The 19980-nt window shown below is 38.7% G+C and overlaps 1 protein-coding gene across 6 annotated transcripts in view; it reads right to left on the bottom strand.

Moving 5' to 3' along the window:
- Nucleotides 1-19980, bottom strand: part of GALK2 (galactokinase 2) — a 182166-nt gene that overhangs the window by 19141 nt on the left and 143045 nt on the right. For all 6 annotated transcript variants that reach the window (XM_054451218.2, XM_054451215.2, XM_063652214.1 and 3 more), the window contains one exon: nucleotides 16846-17056. In XM_054451218.2, coding sequence (XP_054307193.1) covers nucleotides 16846-17056 — 211 coding nt within the window. The remainder of the gene's footprint in view (nucleotides 1-16845; nucleotides 17057-19980) is intronic.

The raw sequence follows: 19980 nt of genomic DNA, 5'->3' as shown, positions 1-19980 counted from the left end.
AACTAAAAATTAAAGAAAAAATTCACTAAATAGTAAAAAATAAAATAATTCCATTTAGAAATAAGAAATCATTATAAGTTTTTAGTAATTATATCAGTCAGCATTCTTGTTTGTAAACAATAGAAACCTACACCAACTACCTTAAGCAAAAAAGAAACTTGTTTTGAAGATATTAAGAAGTTCACAAAATCTTTCAGGATTATATATTTCCATTCTCTACTAGAACGCGAAACCAGGTGGGAAGTGGATAGAAGCTAAGGGAAGCAGCCAGTGAAGAACACTGCCAAAATCATTCCACAAGAGCAGTCTGGATATGACATTGGAATCTAGACACTTTATCAACTGACCTATGCCTGTTAGACTCAAAGCCCTGGCCATAAACAAGTGCCCGGACACCAGAAGAAGCCTAGTACCCTTGTCCACATGCAGATGTCAAGTGACTCAAAAGAGACAAATCTGACCCTTCAGCTTCTACCATAGAATGCAAGACCTTCCCCATCACCAACATACACACAGCAGACTTCCCTGAGATGGAAAACGGGCCCAGATGCTAGGTAGCCAAAACTATGGCTGCTGCCACCTGCCCACTGCAGCAGTGAAATACCATAACTATTTGAGTCTTCTCTCCAGAGCAACCTTCCAAGTTCCAACGTGATCGAATTTCCAGTCTCCTTCACCTGTTTATTCTTCCAAATACATTTTAGTCTGTGTATGCCCTTCCTGAAGGGTGGTTCCCAGGCCTGAATGCAGTTCTGGACGTCAGCCGATGACTGCAAGGGAGAGCTGGACCATTATCTCCCTCATTCTTTATGCAGCGAGTTTCTCCACGTAGCCTCATATCACCAAACTGCATGAAGGTTTATAAATACAGAAGAATGCAGAGCATTGGTTTTCAGCTATCAAGCTAAAAAGTAATAAGTATTTTAAGAATATTTTATTACCTTGAATGAAGACTATCTCGGGATAATTAATCATAAAGAATAAATATGCTGGTCTGAGATAATTGGAAATCTTTTTCACGTAAGTAAGTGTATAATTAATCTTTCTGAGACTTTCATACCCCAGAATATTTTCCCACTGTCTGAGTGAGGGGCTAAAAGTAGTTGTGGCTGTAGCTGGCTGTGCACAATCATATAACTACACATTACTGGTCAACTTCTCTAACAAATAGAAAGCTCCACTAGGCTAAACCAAGAGTTGGTCTCCAAGAAGAGCAATCCAGAGGTGGATGAGGAAAACCATTTCAGAACCCAGAAGAGTCCTCTGTTTTCCTTTGCAGCAAAGTCATAATAAAAAGTCTGTGCTCTGAGACAAAGACTCTTTGGAGCATTTAAGCAATATAATTGAAAAACACTTGAATAACCCTCATTGAAGCTGGAATGTGGTTTCAAATTTATTTTCCTAGTAATAATATTTTTTTTTTAATGTTAAACTTCTGAAATGGTCAAACCCACAAAAAATAAACTGCTGTTTTCAGCCACATTAGTATCCCATTCCCATGCTGCAAAGACTAAATTAAATTAGCATTTTACATTTAAAGGGAAAATATCTTTACCTCATTTTAAAAGCAAACTCGCTGATGAAAAAAAAATGCACTTTCAACATAAAACACACTAATCCATGGAAAAGTACATTCCAAGAAGCATTTGTGAATATTTGAAAATCAACAGCATAATGCTGTTTTATGGAGAGTAACAGTGCTCCTCATGTTTATGGCTTCCCTTTCTCAGATTTCCAAAGTAGCAAGAGCCTTCAAGGTCTGTTCCATAGTACATTTTACTCCGCTGATCAAAACCTTTGCCTCACTCCACTGTAGTCACCCTCACCTGCATTTTACACGCATATACTAAGCTCCTGCAAATAACTCCAGGGTCATACACATTACAAGACAGAGCCCATCACTCTCTTCTTTCCATTCTACCCTCTACCTGTGTAGTTTGGATTCTTATCATCCTATGTCTGTACCGTGGCACTACCTTCTAACTGGTATCCCTCTCTCCTCTAATCAACCTGCTCATACATACCACAACAAACTTCCCAAATTGCCATTTTGATTGTGGCATTTGTGAATATTTCATTGCATCAAAATCTAGCATATTTTTCCATTGCCCAACAAATGAAAGCCCCCGTATTTCAATTCATCAAGACACATCAACAGTCCCCCAAATGGTATGGTTGTGACACTATCCTCTCCCCGTTGACTTGAGATGCCTGCCCTGCACCATCATTGCCTGTCCACTGGCAGCATGCAGAGTCCCAGAATGAAGACGCTGCATCAGCATCCTACCCATCCGATTCTGCAATCCCCACATCTCTTTCAGAATCAGCCTGGATGCCACCTCTTTCACAAAACTCTCCAGAAACATAACAGTCAGAGGCATCCAAACCTCCCATCTCGGCACACTTCTTTAATTACTTTGTGTTCCTTTCTAATTATAGTTACCATATACTGCTTCTGGAGGGCAGGGACTGTGCCCTCTTTATCTTTATAGCCCCCTTGGAACCTAATAGAGTGTCTTGAATATGGCAGGTTCTCAATACACATCATCTTGCTCTCATCCTATTAGCAAGGGAAGAATCTGAAGCTGCTCCCTGGATGAGCCACATTTTTGTGTCTCACTGTCTTGAGGGAATTACTTTCCCATTAATTTTCCAGAACTTCCCTAAAACTTCATTCTCAGAAAATATGAAAAGAGGAAACAATTTCAAGCCATTTAAAAAGGAGCCTAGAGAGTTAAGAAGGAATCGTGGTCAATGCAGAGCTGCAAGAAGGACTATGAGAAGCATGGTCATGCTTGCCTAGGGCTGGCCTGGCCTGGTATTTTTACATGAAAGGGAATAAGCTCTTGTCCTAGATTTCTTCTATTAATTGAATTACAGGAAAAATATATAAGGGAATAAAAAGGGATGACAGAAAGGCGAAAGAAAAATTAGTGCTTACCTGTGAAATAAGCATATTTGTTAGAACACTTTAGTTATTATTTTATTGTTGTCTTCCCACAAAATTAAATAAGAATAAGGATTATGCTAGCCTTACTGATTTCTAATACACAGTACCTAGCACAGTGCTTAAATAGTTGGTTCTCAATCAAACATTTGTTGATAAAGGAATAAAAATCTACCTCTATTTACTTATTTCCCAAAATGATGAAAAAGTAGTCGGTGAACAGATTACGTCAACAGTTTAAGCAAGTATGAAACTATGCTATCTGGCATGTAAAATGACCCTACTAGATTACATAGACTGTTGTCCGGAGTTTGCTTTTGGAAGGTAGGCACTGGAGCAGAACAGGAAGAGTGACCTGGGGTGACTGAAAGTGAGGGAGCTCTGAATCATGTGCCAAAATGTGGCCCTTCTCCGAATTTCCTTTTGAAGGACAATACACCGACACTATACCTGAACTTTCCAAAATGCAGTGCAGCATTAAGAAGATAAAAATCTTTCACTTTCACAAACATCTAGAGATGTCCCTATTCTCAAGGTGTTTACACTATAACTGGAAATACCCTGAAAGAATAAATCAAGATGCTGCTATTTCACAGCACTCCATGATTACAAATGTGCTTATGTAGCTCTCCGGAAGCCAGTTGGGAAGTGAATGCACACAGGTGTGTTTGTTTGCGGTTTCTCTGCATTTGTGTTTATGTGCTTTTCCATAAGCAACCTTCCCCCCTTTATCAGATTCTCTTTCCTGTTTTCTTTATTCATATGACTCTTTCCCTTGTGATCTTCATCCTCTCTGTCCCCCTTCCCTTTTTAGGCTAAAATATAGAAATGAAGCATGTATCTTGCTATTTCTTGTGTTAATTAAGTAGACTTTTATATTGCTTCTTCTTGGAACATTTTATAACTTCTCATTAAAAGACTAAATTATATTGCTTTCCTATGTAGGTGGTCTCTGGTCTTTTTTACTGTTCCATCAGTGGCCCTTGACAGAATAAGGGTTTCCCAATATTAGAGAAGTCCTAATGGACTAAGGGTGTTAATCTTTGTGGTCTCTCCCATTCTAATCCTTTCTAAAGACAAAACAAGAAACCATCTTCCTCAAACATTTTCTAAAAAACTATGGAGCATCTCTACCCTGAATATAGAGTGGTGGCCTGTCATATTTTCATCTGAAACCTGCAGCATGAATGATGATCAAATGAGATGTCATATGGTTAAACTGTTAGTGTCTATACACATACAATAGGTCATTATTTTTGTTGTCATTACTATTAATATTTGGCAATAACCTGCAAAAAGCCACTAGATCCATCCACAGTTACTGGCCTCAGCTGACTCTCCTGGAAACAAATGGAACAGTAGGTAGAAAGTAGCATACAATTTCCAATTTAGAAATTTTCTTCCACCTGAAGAAACTTTCTTCCACCTGAAGCTAAGTACTTTGAAGAGGACTACAGAAATTGAACAACTAATAAACAGGAGATGTTTTCTTGAACTAGGATATTAGAATGACTGGCTCCTGAAAAGAGACCATGAACTCTGCAAGACAGGGAAGAAAGTGACAAGCCATCATTACCAAGTAAGCTTTCACCAGATCACGTGCAGATAAAATGCCAGTATGAGAGAAATGTGCAACATAAGAAGAGATCACAGTATGTCTGTCTAATTCTTAAATGAAAATAACTTGAAATTTGATCAAGAGCAATATTCATTGTCTCAGATGTTTGGAAAAAATGTCAACTTCATATTTGTATGTGAGAAAGTAAATTGGTTCTCACTGGTATCACCAAGATTTGATGGGATGAGACTCATAGCCACTCAACATGGGAAAGTACAGTTGTCATTAGGCTGCTTCCAAATATTCCAGCTCTCCTCACACATATTAAGGCTGTACTACCTCACCCTCACTGAAGTTCATCACATCCATCTGACTGGCTTTGGCCAATCGAATGAGCATAGGGGTGATGCCGGTCACTCTGGCAGATGTTAAGAGCCAGAGAGCAATTAACAACATTACCTTCCTCCTGCCACGATTGTGGACAAACGTGTTGAGATGGAGCCCTCTGAGCCTAGCTCCATAAGTGTCTTAGATGAACAAACTCTTTTGCTGACTTATGTTAGATATAAAGAGTGAGTAAGAAATAAACTTTTGCTTGGTCAAGCCACTGAGACTTTGAAATTGTTTGTTACTGAAGCACAATCGGTTTGAGCTTACCAGTACAGGACAATCACTTTGACCAAAATAAATGAATTTCACCATAAGAAAAGCTGCTTTATATATAAAGAGAACACTTAACTTATGTGGAAACCTACAAAATGTAAAAATGAAAGCATAAGTAGCAAAAAGGAAAATAGGGTGGCAAGATGTTGGCCTCTTAGGTTGATGATGACTATAGAAGATGCTTTCCTATAGATGTTTCCAAACCAGCAGAGGAGTGACAGAGGAGACAATGAGATGTCCTTATATCTGCAGAAGCCTCATTCTACTCAAAACATAATATCTAATAACTTCACAGCTGATCCTTTGATAATTTCACTCCTGAAAGACAGAGATACATCCATGATAAATTTAAGCAAAGGGAATACTGAGTAATATTTCCTTAGACTTAAATACATATATTTACAAGTTTAGAAATTATACATTTTCCTTTACTTTTCTTCCCTTCCTTCCCCTTGAGGCAGCCACAAATGAGAAGACCAGCAAGGCTAGAGCCAAAGAAGCAGCTGGGGCTGAGGAGATGTACAGGAACTACAGGGTCAGAAACAGAGGCCCGCAAGGCTGGACCAAGGTGGTGGTCAGAGCAGAGGAGACCAAGGACGCCAGTGATGTCAAGGCCAAGGAGGCAGCTGGGGTGAAGAAGATAGTTGGCAGAGTCAGGAAACCAGATACATACAGGAGAATGAGCAAATAAGTAAATATACTAAGAATGATGAGAGACATGTATTTTTCATGCTTCAAAGGTCTACATAGGAGCAGTTGGTGCCACGGCAGTTCATGCACATTGTTAGTTCTCTGCTGGCCTCAAAAGCCAGAACCATGGTTACCATTAGCCTTGTGGGACAAGAGGCACACTGTGAGTACTGACCTACCTACCAGCCGCTGAGAAGCTGACCAACACACAACACAAATCACTGGTGTGATTCCAACACATGTCCTAGGCTCTTCCTACAGAAGTTGCAAGTTTTATGATGCCGTGCCTTTAAAAATCCTACTTAATAAGGTAGGTTCGCATTCATTTATAGTTTTGAAGGGGGACGGTGAACCAATGAATAGGGACATATCATGCACACATCTGAAAGAGGAAGTGGAATTTCCTGGTTATCTGCGATGTCAGGTAAGCCCATTTTTTTTCCCTAGGAAACAAGGTAGGAACCTTTATTCCTGGCATGAACCTGTCCTCCACAGCCAGACAACTGAGAAGTCAATAGAAGCTGATGGGCAAAAGGAAGTGACCAGGCAGAGAGAGAAAGAAAAAAGGACTAATGAAAGCAAATTTTCTGCAAACTTGACTTCCAAAACAACTTAAAGAATAATATCTTTTGTGTGAAAGAAAAATCATTATTATTTGATTTATTCTTTTATACTTTGTTTTACAACAGTCTATTATCTTTCTCATAAAAACAAAAACAATAGACAAAACCAAAGGACCCATTTTATTGGCTTTCTCATTAGAAGTCCATCTCACAGACTCTGAGGATTTCTGTTCAACCAACATCTGTAAACTCTAGAAGGGTCTAAAACTTCCTTTGGAGTTTCGTCTAGCTTTTTATTGAAAATTTTTCTTCCAAAACATTTACAAGAAGAACAATGGAATCTGTTGAGATCACAGAGTTTAGTGCTTGATATCTTATAAGCTACATTTAAATCAATTTCCTTCATAATTGAGAACCCTCAACTGGACATTTAAATTACTAAACAACTAACCCTTTTTACATTGTAAAGCACCTTTATACATTTTATTAGATAAAAACAAACTACTCTTCTTAGACTTAGCCAAGATAATCTATGAGAACTGCATTTTTATTAAATGTGGAAATTCCATAGCACTTCTCACAGCTCTTCTAGAACACAACAGCTTATGCATATTATTACCAAGTTGAGTTGTTCCTTAAATAAAGCAAGCTTCTAGATGCCACAGTCTTATCTCTTCTAAGGCCAAAACACTAGAATGGAAAATAGCCATAAAGGAAACTCTTTGGACATAAAGCTACCTATCTTTATCATTACTCCTTAGTCTTAAGAAAAAATTAGAGCCAAGCAAAGTCAAAATATTGATATCACCTCCCATAATTGGTGCAGGATTGCTAAGGGCAGCTTATAAGTGTGCCAAGATTTAAAAAGTGATGGCAGAAAAAGTACTGGATTAAGTTAGAAGACTAGGATTTGGAGTCTGGCTCCAGCTCGTACCACCTATGTGGTCTTGACAAATCACTAAATTCTCTCACCTCAGTTTCTTCATCTGTGAAATGCAGATAACCCTGTGCCCCAGGGTTGTTGTGAGATTCAAATTAGATGGTGTGTGTAAAGGGTCATGTGGGAACTATAAAGTGTATAACAAGTTGTTTTGTTCTTTTTTTCTTTACCATTGATTCTAGGTGTCTTCCTAAAAAGCAATCTACGTCAGGGCTTTGTTCTTTATTAAAAGCCATGATTATCACCCATGACTCTGGAGATCGTACAAGGCAAACAAATGACTCAGGAACTGACCAGCACTTTGTCAGCATGTGGTCACAGGTAAAGTTGATAATTGAAGTAATGAAATTTGGGCCTACCCCAGCACAGTGTGGCTAAGCAGCTGGGCCACCCCAACCCAGAGCAGTTTGAACACTGCCAAAAGAAATGCTCCCAACAAATTCCTTTTTTTTTAAGCTAGAATCTAAACCAACTGACCCATTCTCTCTACTTTACTGCCCATTTACTTCCTCAGAAATTCTTCTGTCCTCCAATGTGTGTTCTTGAGTTATACGCTTGATACATGTGCCTGTCTCTCCTTACCCTGACCATAGCTTCAAATTTTCTTCTTGGGTCACACCATGGGAAACATCCCTCCCAATTAAGTCTGGCCCCTGAGGCTCCAAGACTCCAGACCACTCTACCATACCCTTAGACAATTCCTACCTGTGGGTAAGGCCTTGCAAATAAGCCTGAAACTATTCCTAGAACTAAACAACATCTAAAGGATTGAAGGATTTTGCTTTGTGTGTGTTTAATTTGAATGGCCACTGAGCATTTCTAAATCTAATTATTAGAAATTTGGAAACAGAAAATAAGAACTGCACATGGGCCTTTGGAAGTCTGGCTGGTTTAACAGAAGCTTCAAGCCACTGCTTGATTTGAACATCTCTCCCTACACTGTCACCTCAAGGTCAACATCCTTAAAAAAAAGAAATTCCAACCAAGAGTTTCATATCCAGACAAACAAGTTTTGTAAGTGAAGAGGAAATAAAATCCTTTTCAGACAAGCAAAGCCTAAGGGAATTCATTACCATCAGACCTGCCTTACAAAAGATCCTTAAGGAAGTGTTAAACATGGAAACAAAAAACTGGTACCTGCACCACAAAACACACTTAAGTACATGGCCCACCAACACTATTGTATTAGTCCGTTCTCATGCTGCCAATAAGGACATACCTGAGACTGAGTAATTTATAAAGGAAAGAGGTTTAATTGACATAGTTCAGCATGGCTGGGGAGGCCTCAGGAACTTATAATCATGGCGGAATGAGAAGCAAACATGTCCTTCTTCACATGGTGGCAGCAAGGAGAAGTGCCAAGTGAAGGTTGGAAAAGCCCCTTATAAAACCATCAGTTCTCAAGAGAACTCACTCACAATCATGAAAACAGCAGCATGGAGATAACTGGCACCGTGATTCAGTTACCTCCCAGGATCTCTCCCATGACATGTCGGGATTATGGGAACTACAATTCAAGATAAGATTTGGGTGGGGACCCAGCCAAACCATATCAACTATAAAGCAATTATATAATCAATGCTACAAAACAACCAGCTAACAAAGCGATGACAAGATCAAACCCTCAAATGTCAATATTAGCTTGGAATTTAAACAGGTTAAATGCCCCACTTAAAAGACACAGAATGATGAGTTGGATAAAGAAGCAAGAATCAACTGCATGCTGTCTTCAAGAGACTCATCTCACACACAGTGACACATGTAGGCTCGAAGTAAAGGGGTGGAGAAAGATTTATCAAGCAAACAGAAGACAAAAAGAGCAGGGATTGCTATTCTTATTTCAGACAAAACAGACTTTAAGCTAACAATGATCAAAAAGGTCAAAAATGGGCATTACATAACGATAAAGGGTTCAATTCAGCAAGATGACTTAATTGTCCTAAATATATATTCACCCAACATTAGAGCACCCAGATTTATAAAACCAAGTTCTTAGAGACCCACAAAGAGACTTAGATAAGCAAACAATAATAGTGGGAGACATTAACACCCTACTGACAGATCATCCAGGCAGAAAACTAACAAAGATATTAGGGACTTAAACTCAGCACTTGACCAAATGGACCTAACAGATATCTATAGAATACTCCACCCAACAAAAACAGAATATACATTCTTCTCATCTGCACATGGCACGTATTATAAGACTGACCACATGCCCAGCCATAAAGTAATTCTCAACAAATTAAAAAAAAAATCATACCAATCACGCTTTCAGACTACAGCATGAGAGAAAGAAAGAAAGAAAGAAAGAAAGAAAGAAAGAAAGAAAGAAAGAAAGAAAAAAGAAAGAAAAAGAAAGAAAGAAAGAAAGCAATACCAAGAAGATCTCTCAAAACCATACAATCCCATGAAAACTAAACAACTTGCTCCTGAATAACTTTTAGGTAAAGAAGGATATTAAGGCAATGAAATTAATTCTGTAAAACTAATGAAAACAAAGATATATCAGAATTTGTAGGATGCAGCTAAAGTAGTGTTAAGAGGAAATTTATAGCACTGAACACCTATATCAAAACATTAGAAAGATCTCAAATTAATAACCAAACATCACACCTAAAGGAACTAGGAAAACAATAGCAAACCAACCACAAAGCTAGCAGAAGAAAGGAAACAACCAAAATCAGAGCTGAGCCAAATGAAATTGAGACATAAAAATCCATACAAAAGATCAACGAAACCAAAACTAGTTCTTTGAATGAATAAATAAAATTGACAGATTGCTGCCTAGTTAATAAAGAAAAAAGGGAGAAGATCCAAATAAACATAATCAGAAATGACAAAGGTGATATTACCACTGACCTCAGAGAAATACAAAAAACCCTCAGACACTATTGCGGACACCTCTGTGCACTCAAACTAGAAAACCTAAAAGAAATGGATAAACTCCAGGAACTGAACCAGGAAGAAACTGAATTCCTGAACAGACAAATAAAAAGTTCTAAAATTGAATCAGTAGTAAAAAATCTACCAACCAGAAAAAGCCCTGGAGCAGATGGATTCACAGCCAAATTCTACCAAACATATAAAGAAGACCTGTTAGCAATTCTACTAGAATTATTCCGAAAATTGAAGAAGAGGGACACCTGCCTAACTCATTCTATGAGGCCAGCATAATTCCGATACCAAAACCTGGCAAAGACACAACAAAAAAAAGAAAACTTCAGGCCAATATCCCTGATGAATATAGATGCAAAACTATTCAGCAAAAACTAGGAAACTGAATCCAGCAGCACATCACAAAGCTAGTCCACCACTATCAAGCAGCCTTCATTCCTGGGATGCAAGGTTAGTTCAACATAGGCAAATCAATAAGTGTGATTCACAACATAAACAGAATTAAACAAAAACCATAGGATCATCTCAATAGAAATAAAGACTTTCAATAAAATTCAAGAACCCCTTATGTTAAAAACTACCAACAAACTGGGCATCAACGGAACATACCTCAAAATAATAAGAGCCATCTATAACAAACCCACAGTCAACATCATACTGAACAGGCAAAAGCTAGAGGCATTCCCCTGAGAACCAGAACAAAACAAGGATTCCCATTCTCACCTACTCAACATAGTATTGGAGGTCCTAGCCACAGTAATCAGGCAAGAGAAAGAAATAAAAGGCATCCAAGTAGGAAAATAGGAAGTCAAACTATCTCTCTACACTGACAATATGATACTATACCTAGAAAACCCCATAGTCTCTGCCCAAAGGCTCATGGAACTGACAAATAACTTCAGTAAAGTTTCAGAATACAAAATCCATGGACAAAAATCAGTAGTATTTTTATACACCAGTAATGTCCAAGCTAAGAGCCAAATCAATAACACAATACCATTCACAATAGCCACAAAAAGAATGAAATACTTAGGAATATAGTTAACCAAGGAGGTGAAAGATCTCTACAATAAGAATTACAAAACATGGCTGAAAGAAATCAGAGACAACACAAACAAATGGGAAAACATTCCATGCTCATGGGTTGGAAGAATCAATATTATCAAAATGGCCATACTGCCCAAGGCAATTTACAGATTCAATGCTTTTCCTATCAAACTACCAATGTCGTTTCTCACAGAATTAGAAAAAAAAATTCAAAAATTCAAATAAAAAATGGGCCCAAATAGCCAAAGCAATCCTAAGGAAAAAGAACAGAGCTGGAGCCATTATACCACCCAACTTTAAACTATACTACAAGGCTACAGTAACCAAAACAGCATAAAACAACAGACACATAGACTGATGCAATAGAATAGAAAACTCAGAAATAAATCCATACACCTACAGCCATCTGATCTTTGACAAAGTCAACAAAAATAACCAATGGAGGAATTACTCCCTATTCAATAAATGGTACTGGGATAGCTGGCTATTCATACACAGAAAATGGAAACTGGACCCCTTCCTTTTACCATATAGAAAAATCAACTCAAGGTAGATTAAAAACTTAAATGTGAGACTTAAGACTATAAAAATTCTAGAAAAGCCAGTATATGCAGTTCTGAACATAGAACTTGACAAAGATTTCATGATGAAATCTCCAAAAGCAATTGCAACAAAAACAAAAATTGACAAGTGAGACATAAACTAAAGAGCTCCTGTACAGCAAAAGAAACTGTCAACAAACAGACAACCTACAGAGATAGGATAAAATTTTTGCAAACTATGCATCTTACAAATATCTAATATCCAGAATCTATAAAAAATGTAAACAAATCAACAAGCAAGAAACATATAACTCCATTTAAAAATGGGCAAAGGACATGGACAGATACTTCTCAAAAGAAGACATACACACAGCCAACAAGCATATAAAAAAATGCTCAATATCACTAATCATTACAAAAATGCAAATTAAAACCATAATGAGATATCATCTCACACCAGTCAGAATGGCTATTACTAAAAAGTCATAAAACAACAGATGTTGCCAAGTTTGCCAAGAAAAGGGAATGTTTATACACTGCTGGTGAGAATGTAAATTAATTCAGCCATTGTGGAAAACAGTTTGGAGATTTCTCAAAGGACTTAAAACAGAACTACCATTCAACTCAGCAATCCCATTACTGGGTATATACCCAAATGAATATAAATCATTCTACCAAAAAGACACATGTGGATGGGTGCGGTGGCTCATGCCTGTAATCCCAACACTTTGAGAGGCCTAGGCGGGTGAATCACGAGGTCAGGAGTTCGAGACAAGCCTGGCCAACATGGTGAAACCCTCTCTCTATTAAAAATACAAAAAATTAGCTGGGCGTAGTGGCGGGTGCCTGTAATCCCAGCTACTCGGGAGGCTGTGGCAGAAGAATCTCTTGAACCAGGGAGGCAGAGGTTTCAGTGAGCCAAGATCGCACCACTGCACTCCAGCCCAGGCTACAGAGTGAGACTCTGTCTGAAAAAAAAAAAAAAAAAAAAAAGACACATAAAGTCACATGCACTTATATATTCACTGCAGCACTATTCACAATAGCAAAGATATGGAATCAAACTAGATGCCCAGTGGTTGACTGGATAAAGAAAACATGGTGCAAATACACTATGGAATACTATGCTGACACAAAAAGGAATGAAATAATGTCCTATGTAGCAACATGGATGCAGCTGAGGGACATTATCCTAAACAAATTAATGCAGGAACAGAAAACAAAATACCATATGTTCTCAATTGTAAGTGGGAGGTAAACACTGAGTACATATGATGACAAAAAAAGGAAAAGTACACACCAGGGCCTACTTGAGGATGGCCAGTGGGAGGAGAGTGAGAGTCAAAAAACTACCCTTTGGATACTATGCTCACCACCTGGGTGATAAAATCATGTGTACACCAAACCCCAGAAACATGCAATTTACACATGTAAGAAAACTACATGTGTATGCCCTGAACCTAAAATTAAGTTGAAAAAGAAAATAAATAAAAGTTCTGGAAAAAAAGAAATAAGATGAAGCATACCTCATTTTTACAAAAACCGTTAAGTCATTATTCTTCAGGGGGAAAAGCTTATGAATATATACATAGAAAGAGAGGCAGAGAGAGAGCAATACATGTTGTTTGATAAGCAAATTGCTCTTTGTATTTTACAAAGCATTATGGGAAATTTACTTATTCAAAAAAATCTAAAAGAAAGGAAGACAGGCAGATGCAGAAAGAAAGGAAGATGGATACAGAGCAAGAGAATAGGTTGTGGATTAAGAAGCATAAGCAGAAGATAAGAATTATATTAAGCTTTTAAGACAGGTAGAAACTGCATTTCAGAAAAGGGAGAAAATTCATTTATAAAAGCACAGTGGTGTTTAGGATTAAAAGCCCAGAGGGAAGACCAAGCTTCCAATTAGTAAGTCGAATAGTCCAACCAAGGTAACGCTGTCCACACGGGCAAGTATGGGCTCAAAAGGGACATAGGACAGAACTTAGTTAAGACAGGACTAGAAGAGCTCAGGCAATTAGGTAATGGTAAGCCTCTGAAGGCTTCTGAACTAAGTGACACCACGAAATGACTCTTTTAAGATCATTTGACAGTCAACATTTTCAATGTCTGTTAAGACTTTCTCACCTTTTCAACAATAACCCCCAAATCTAATTATTATATCATTTGGATCTTTACCTGTTTTACATCTCTATTTAGATATCTTGCTATCACACCAGACAAATTCAATGATAGACAGATGAATCTATCTATCTATCTATCTATCTATCTATCTATCTATCTATCTATCTATCTATAGACAGAGAAATGAGCTTGTCATCTTACTGCGAAAATCACTTCAATACTGTAATTTCCTAACTTTCCCAGTTATCCATACCTTGGACTTATTTACCTTATATTTCTTTTCTTCTTCCCTTCCTTTCTTCCTTCTTCCTCTCCCTCCTTCCCCTCCTTCTTCCCTTTCTTCTTTCTTTCACTCCTAGATACCAGCAATTGCCAATTGCAACTGAATTCTATTTTACAGTCTTGAGAATCTACCAGTTGAGCCATCTATCCTACTTCAGGCTCTTCTCATTCAGTATAGAGTATAGAGCAATAGTTTCCTAATTGGCATCCTTTTAGGCAGTCTTTTTGTCCTCCAACTCATACTGCACACAATACCTCTTGGTGCATGTTCTCCAGTACTCCACTCCTTGTGCTACTTTGTCTTCATTCAAGCTCTACTCTCCGCCTGGAAAGGCTGGTAATCTCTCTAAGTCTAGGAAATTCATAACTTTCTCTAAGGATCCAGCTCAAAATTGAACCACCATCTACAGGACCTGAGCCACTTTTCCCTCCATACTCTTAGGGTTCTTGATAAATACCTTTATTATAGCAGGTATTATTTATTGTGATTGTTATATGGCACTCTCCCCCAATTAGTCACTATAAAGTAGAGACCGTGTCCTGATTATCTTTGCATCCCAGCATCTAGCACAATTTCCAGTCCACAGAAGTCAATACGATTGTTAAAGAAATCAATATCTTAGGTCAAAGGAGAAAGGCAATTCCCCTGAACCTCTCCCTATCCAATACCTTACCCAACTTCTTCATTCAATAAATATTGATTACCTCCCGCATTACCTATACAACACACACACACAAATTATTTAATAAGGCCTTTGGGGATCTGGGTCTGTCTACAACCTTGGCCTGATACTGTATCATTCTCTACTATGTACATTATTTTCAAGAAACACTCAACTATCTGTAGTTCCCTGGACATATAATCTTCTCTCACTTCTTTCTGCCTCTGTATCTACTGTTTTGTCAGACTGGAATTCTTTCCGACTGTTTGCCTACCTAGGAAATACCTATTTATTATTTAACTTTTGGCTGCTTGCTAACTCCTTAGTTAAGCTGGCTAGCTTGCTTATTTATTTATCTATTTATTTATTTATTTATTTATTTGAGACAGGGTCTCGCCCTGGAGTGCAGTGGCACAATGTCAGTTTACTGCAACCTCTGTCTCCTGGATTCAAAAAATTCTCATGCCTCAGCTACCTGAGTAGCTGGGATTATAGGTGCTTGCCACCATGCCTGGCTTATTTTTGTGTTTCTGGTAGAGACAGGGTTTTACTATGTTGGCCAGGCTGGTCTCGAACTCCTGGCCTCAAGTGATCCACCCACCTCGGCTTCCCAAAGTGCTGGAATTACAGGCATGAGCCCCTGCACCCGGCCTGAAGCTAGCTTTGACTTCTTTGTTTTCTGGTCTCCCTAGACCCAAGTACAACTCCATCACCACACTCATCACTCTATTAGTACCTCCGCTACCAAGCATTATTCTTAGCACATTATACAGATTATTCTTAGAAGCATTCCTGTTACGCCTATTTTCATGGCAAAACTGAGGTAAACTTTAGTCTACTGCCTTTCTGGAACGAGAGCCAGCAAACATTTTCTGCAAAGAACCAGATAGTAAATATTTTAGGTTTTGTGGACTATTTAATCTCTATCACAACTACTCAAATCTTATAGTGCAAAGGCAGCCATAGCTAATACATGGCCATGTTGTAGTAAAAGTTTACTTTATAAAAACAGATGGCAGGCCTGATTTGGCCAGTAGGCCATAGTTTGCTTATTCTGGTTCTAAAGACTCAATCAAGCTTCATCAAATTAAATTGGATCGACAGTGTTAGAAACTAAAACCCAATCCCTGCTTCCAAATGATTCCCTTATCTCATCCCAAAGTTTTCAGTACTTGCAGCCTTTAAGACATTACTTTGTGGGTAAATCCACAGTAGCAACTCAACAACCAGTTGTAGAACTGAACTGAATGAGACAGAAATGGGTCCCTGAGGCTGATGTCTGTATTAATCTCCTACTCATCCCCCATAACCATCCACTAAGGGCAACTGGATCTTAACTAGATGTCCTTGCCCCCAGTACTGATTTCTCACAAATAGATAACCGCTAGTCTAAGAGGAACAAGCCAGCCCAAGACTCCATCCTGTGCCTGCAACATTTACCTGGCCTTCATCTCAGTTTCTGATGTTATTGGTATAAAAATAAAGTTAATTGAAAGCAGACCACAAATAGGAACAAGCTTCCACACTAAAGTGGGCCACAAGTTTCAACCTAAGAAGTGAACACTTTATAGTGTTCTGAGTATTGTTTCACAGAGTTAGAGCAGTTCTCTTAGTCCATTTTTTATACAAGTGGCATAATAACCAGAAAAAAAATGGATAAGGGAAAAAAAAGATAAAAAAGAGAAGCTTACTGAATTATAAGCCCCTGAAAGACAGGAATCATGTCTCATTCACCCTTGCCTACCCAGCATAGTGATGAATGAAAGAATGAATGAATACATTTATGAAGCTAAGATTCTAAATAATTAAGCTTGCCAAAACATAGTCTCCAAATTCCCTCAAGTATTCTTTAAAACCAGTGGAAAAATTGAAACCTTCCAGCTGTGAGTGAGGGAATAACCTATATCTTACTTTCTCCAGCCAACTCACCATCTTGAGTGTTTGGACTCAGGATTTGGGTTCGGAGTTCCTCCAGGCTAATTCCCAGACACCTGCAGATCTCCTCAGGGTTATAGGGTTCAGGATGAAGGGCATCTTCTGTGACCAACAGCATTTCTTCTAGACTAATCCCTAGTTTAGCCTGCACCTCCTCCAGCCTCAGTACTTTGTCCCATTGCAAGCTTTTGTATTTAGCCAGGAGCTGCAAATTCAAATCAAGATAATGGTCAGTTTTGATTCAGAATTTGATGTGTACTATTTTAATTAGCCAGATTCAACTTTAAGCTGTTTTTTGTTGTTATTGTTGTTTTCCATTCAACCTATCCAACTTTCCCACCATTACTTGGAAATGCATACTGGCTTCAGATGCCTGGAATTAAACATGTCTGTATTACACTCACAGACTAGGTAAGTATTTGTCCTGAAACACACACGCACACGCACACACACACAACTAATCCCTCACTGATTTTTTTTTGGCCTGTCACCACTTTCCCTCAGGGCTGTTTCTTTGAATAATTTTACTCTTTTATCCTTATTCAGTTCATGCCTACTGCATTCCTCCCTAGGAAGTCAAGAGAAAACTACTTAAATCTCATGTGACCTGGGTCCTGAGAGGATACTGTATGTCCAATTAGGGTACTTCCTGTTTACTATATGTCTCTTTGAAAATGGCATTATATGGGCATTTGGGGTAAAGTCCTAAATTTGAAATGAAAACCTCATTGGTGACTTTATGTGAAGCACTTCATTAGGTCACTGGTGGTAGTAGAGCTGTATGTTCCTCTGGGTCCTGAGAGGATACTGTATGTCCAATTAGGGTACTTCCTGTTTACTATATGTCTCTTTGAAAATGGCATTATATGGGCATTTCGGGTAAAGTCCTAAATTTGAAATGAAAACCTCATTGGTGACTTTATGTGAAGCACTTCATTAGGTCACTGGTGGTAGTAGAGCTGTATGTTCCTCTACCCTCAAGAAAAAGAGTTTGGCTTCTAACTGCATCCCGAGGTACCTCCTCAATCTGACAGTGAGGGTTAAGTACAAACCAAATCTGTAACCACCCATGGGAACCCCAATCCAGAATATATTTCTGTCATTCTCCCCAAGCAATATCAGAGTAGGTGGCAATCAAAACCGTGAGGATTTCTCTCATCCTGAGGTCTACAATATTCATTGCCTGGGTGTGAAGACAGAGGGGCATTTTAAACAGCAAAAAGAAACAAGAGAAGGGGAAATCAGTCTTCAAGAAAATGTGCATCTGATTTACTCTTCCATTATGTTGATGATTTTCTTTCTTTTTGACAGGAAGTGGGGTTTACCAAAAGACTATTGTACTCTGGTTACGGCCACTGACTTCTTGAAGAATGTTAATAACAGAAGTTCTTATATTAATTTAATCCTCTTTTTAAAACCCTGGCTCATATATTTGAAATGAGTTAATGATTTTAAGGCCAAACTGGGAAACAAAACAATAGAACTACGATTTTCGGTTCAATTATTTCATGGAACATGGTGTCATTTAAAACAAAAAACAAAAAGCAAAAAAAAGAAAAAACATAGCGAAACCTCGTCTCTACTAAAAATACAAAAATTAGCTGGGCATGGTGGCATGTGCCTGTCATCCCAGCTACTCAGGAGGCTGAGGAATGAAAATTGCTTGAACCCAGGAGGCAGAGGTTGCAGTGAGCGGAGGTCGCGCCACTATGCTCCGGCCTGGGTGATGAAGTGAGACTCGGTCTCAAAAAAACAAACCAAAACAAAAAAACAAAGTAAGTAAACTAGTTAATAACAGAGTTGGAAACTGAATCCAGGTCTTATAACTCTTTCTTGCTTCTCCTAGGCCACGTTCTCAATGAGGTATGCATGATAACTATATCATGTTACCCATATGAATTCAAATCACCGATCAAGTCTTAGAAACGCATTTCAAAACACAAACCTAGATCTGTGCTAGAAGTGAACATTCCAGTAATTTAAAAACACTTTGATAAATGGGTTCCTTCCAAACAAAAAAAGAAAAACATCACAGAACTGCCCCCAAGAGATGACAGTGGGCTCTTTCTAACAAGCTTTCAGTCCACAGTGATCTCCAAGTTCCCATTCCCATTCTCTCTTGAACCAGTCACATTGCCCCAGGCACTTGATCCAAGAAAACTGAGCCAGTGATGTGTGGGGAGAAAGTCTGTAAGCGATGGCTACAGCCCACAAGATTCAGTTTTCAAAGGCAGCCTCCTGATGTGCTCTTCTGCAGACTGAGGCACTAACATAGAGTTCACATTCACTCCAGCAATATCCCACTTTACTGTGACACCAGTTGTCCAGTGAGCCCTCAGCTGGAGAATCCACACAGCCAATTTGGTGTGTATTTCAATTAAGGATGAAATCTACCATATGCCCTCAATGACAGCTGCACAGCCCGTGAGCTGTTGAATTACACTACATTGAGGGAGTCAAACAGAAAAGCCTCTTAAGCCCTTTGAAATTTGGCTTGAAAAACAGAAAGATGACTTTCAGATGAAGGAAATGGGTGGATAAGATCACCGTTGCTCAAAGACAGAGCTTCATGAAGGCACTTGTGGCCCAGGTGACTGGCCTCCTTCACATTTGTGAAGCAGGACTAGGAGTCAGGGCTATGGGTTATTTTGTCACAACTTTCTCACTCAGTAGTAGGGTGGGGAAATAAGAGAAGGCAGTTCTTTGTCCACATTAACCATTTTCTTTTCACCATGGCGAACATTAAGTATTCATATCAGATACCACTTCTGAGAGGTTCCTGAGCTCTGTTCCATGCTCTGTGGACAAGAAAGCAGGCAACAAGTGCTTTGTCCACAGTTATGGAAAGAGGCACTGATAAATGGTGCTAAAACTCTGTTTTAGGTTGATTTCTCTCAGATGCAGGCCCTGTGACAAAAATTTGAGGGTAAGAATTTGAGGGGAAGGTGATCCTAAGAAGCATTAATAGAGGAATGGAAAGTGAGACAGGAAGAGAAGCCAATTTGAGGTGTACTGATGTTGGCAGGTGAGTCTGGGCCCGCTGAGCTTCAAATCACAGGTTCTCAGGAACCTGTATGTGTAAAGCTCAGTCATGTCCTACCATGGACAAGAAAGCCAAAGTATTTACCC

The sequence above is a fragment of the Pongo pygmaeus genome, chromosome 16, assembly GCF_028885625.2.
Source record: "Pongo pygmaeus isolate AG05252 chromosome 16, NHGRI_mPonPyg2-v2.0_pri, whole genome shotgun sequence".
In the NCBI taxonomy this organism is placed as follows: Eukaryota; Metazoa; Chordata; class Mammalia; order Primates; family Hominidae; genus Pongo; species Pongo pygmaeus.
Note: the sequence above shows the minus strand (reverse complement) of the source record. Positions and strands in the feature narration are given on the sequence as shown.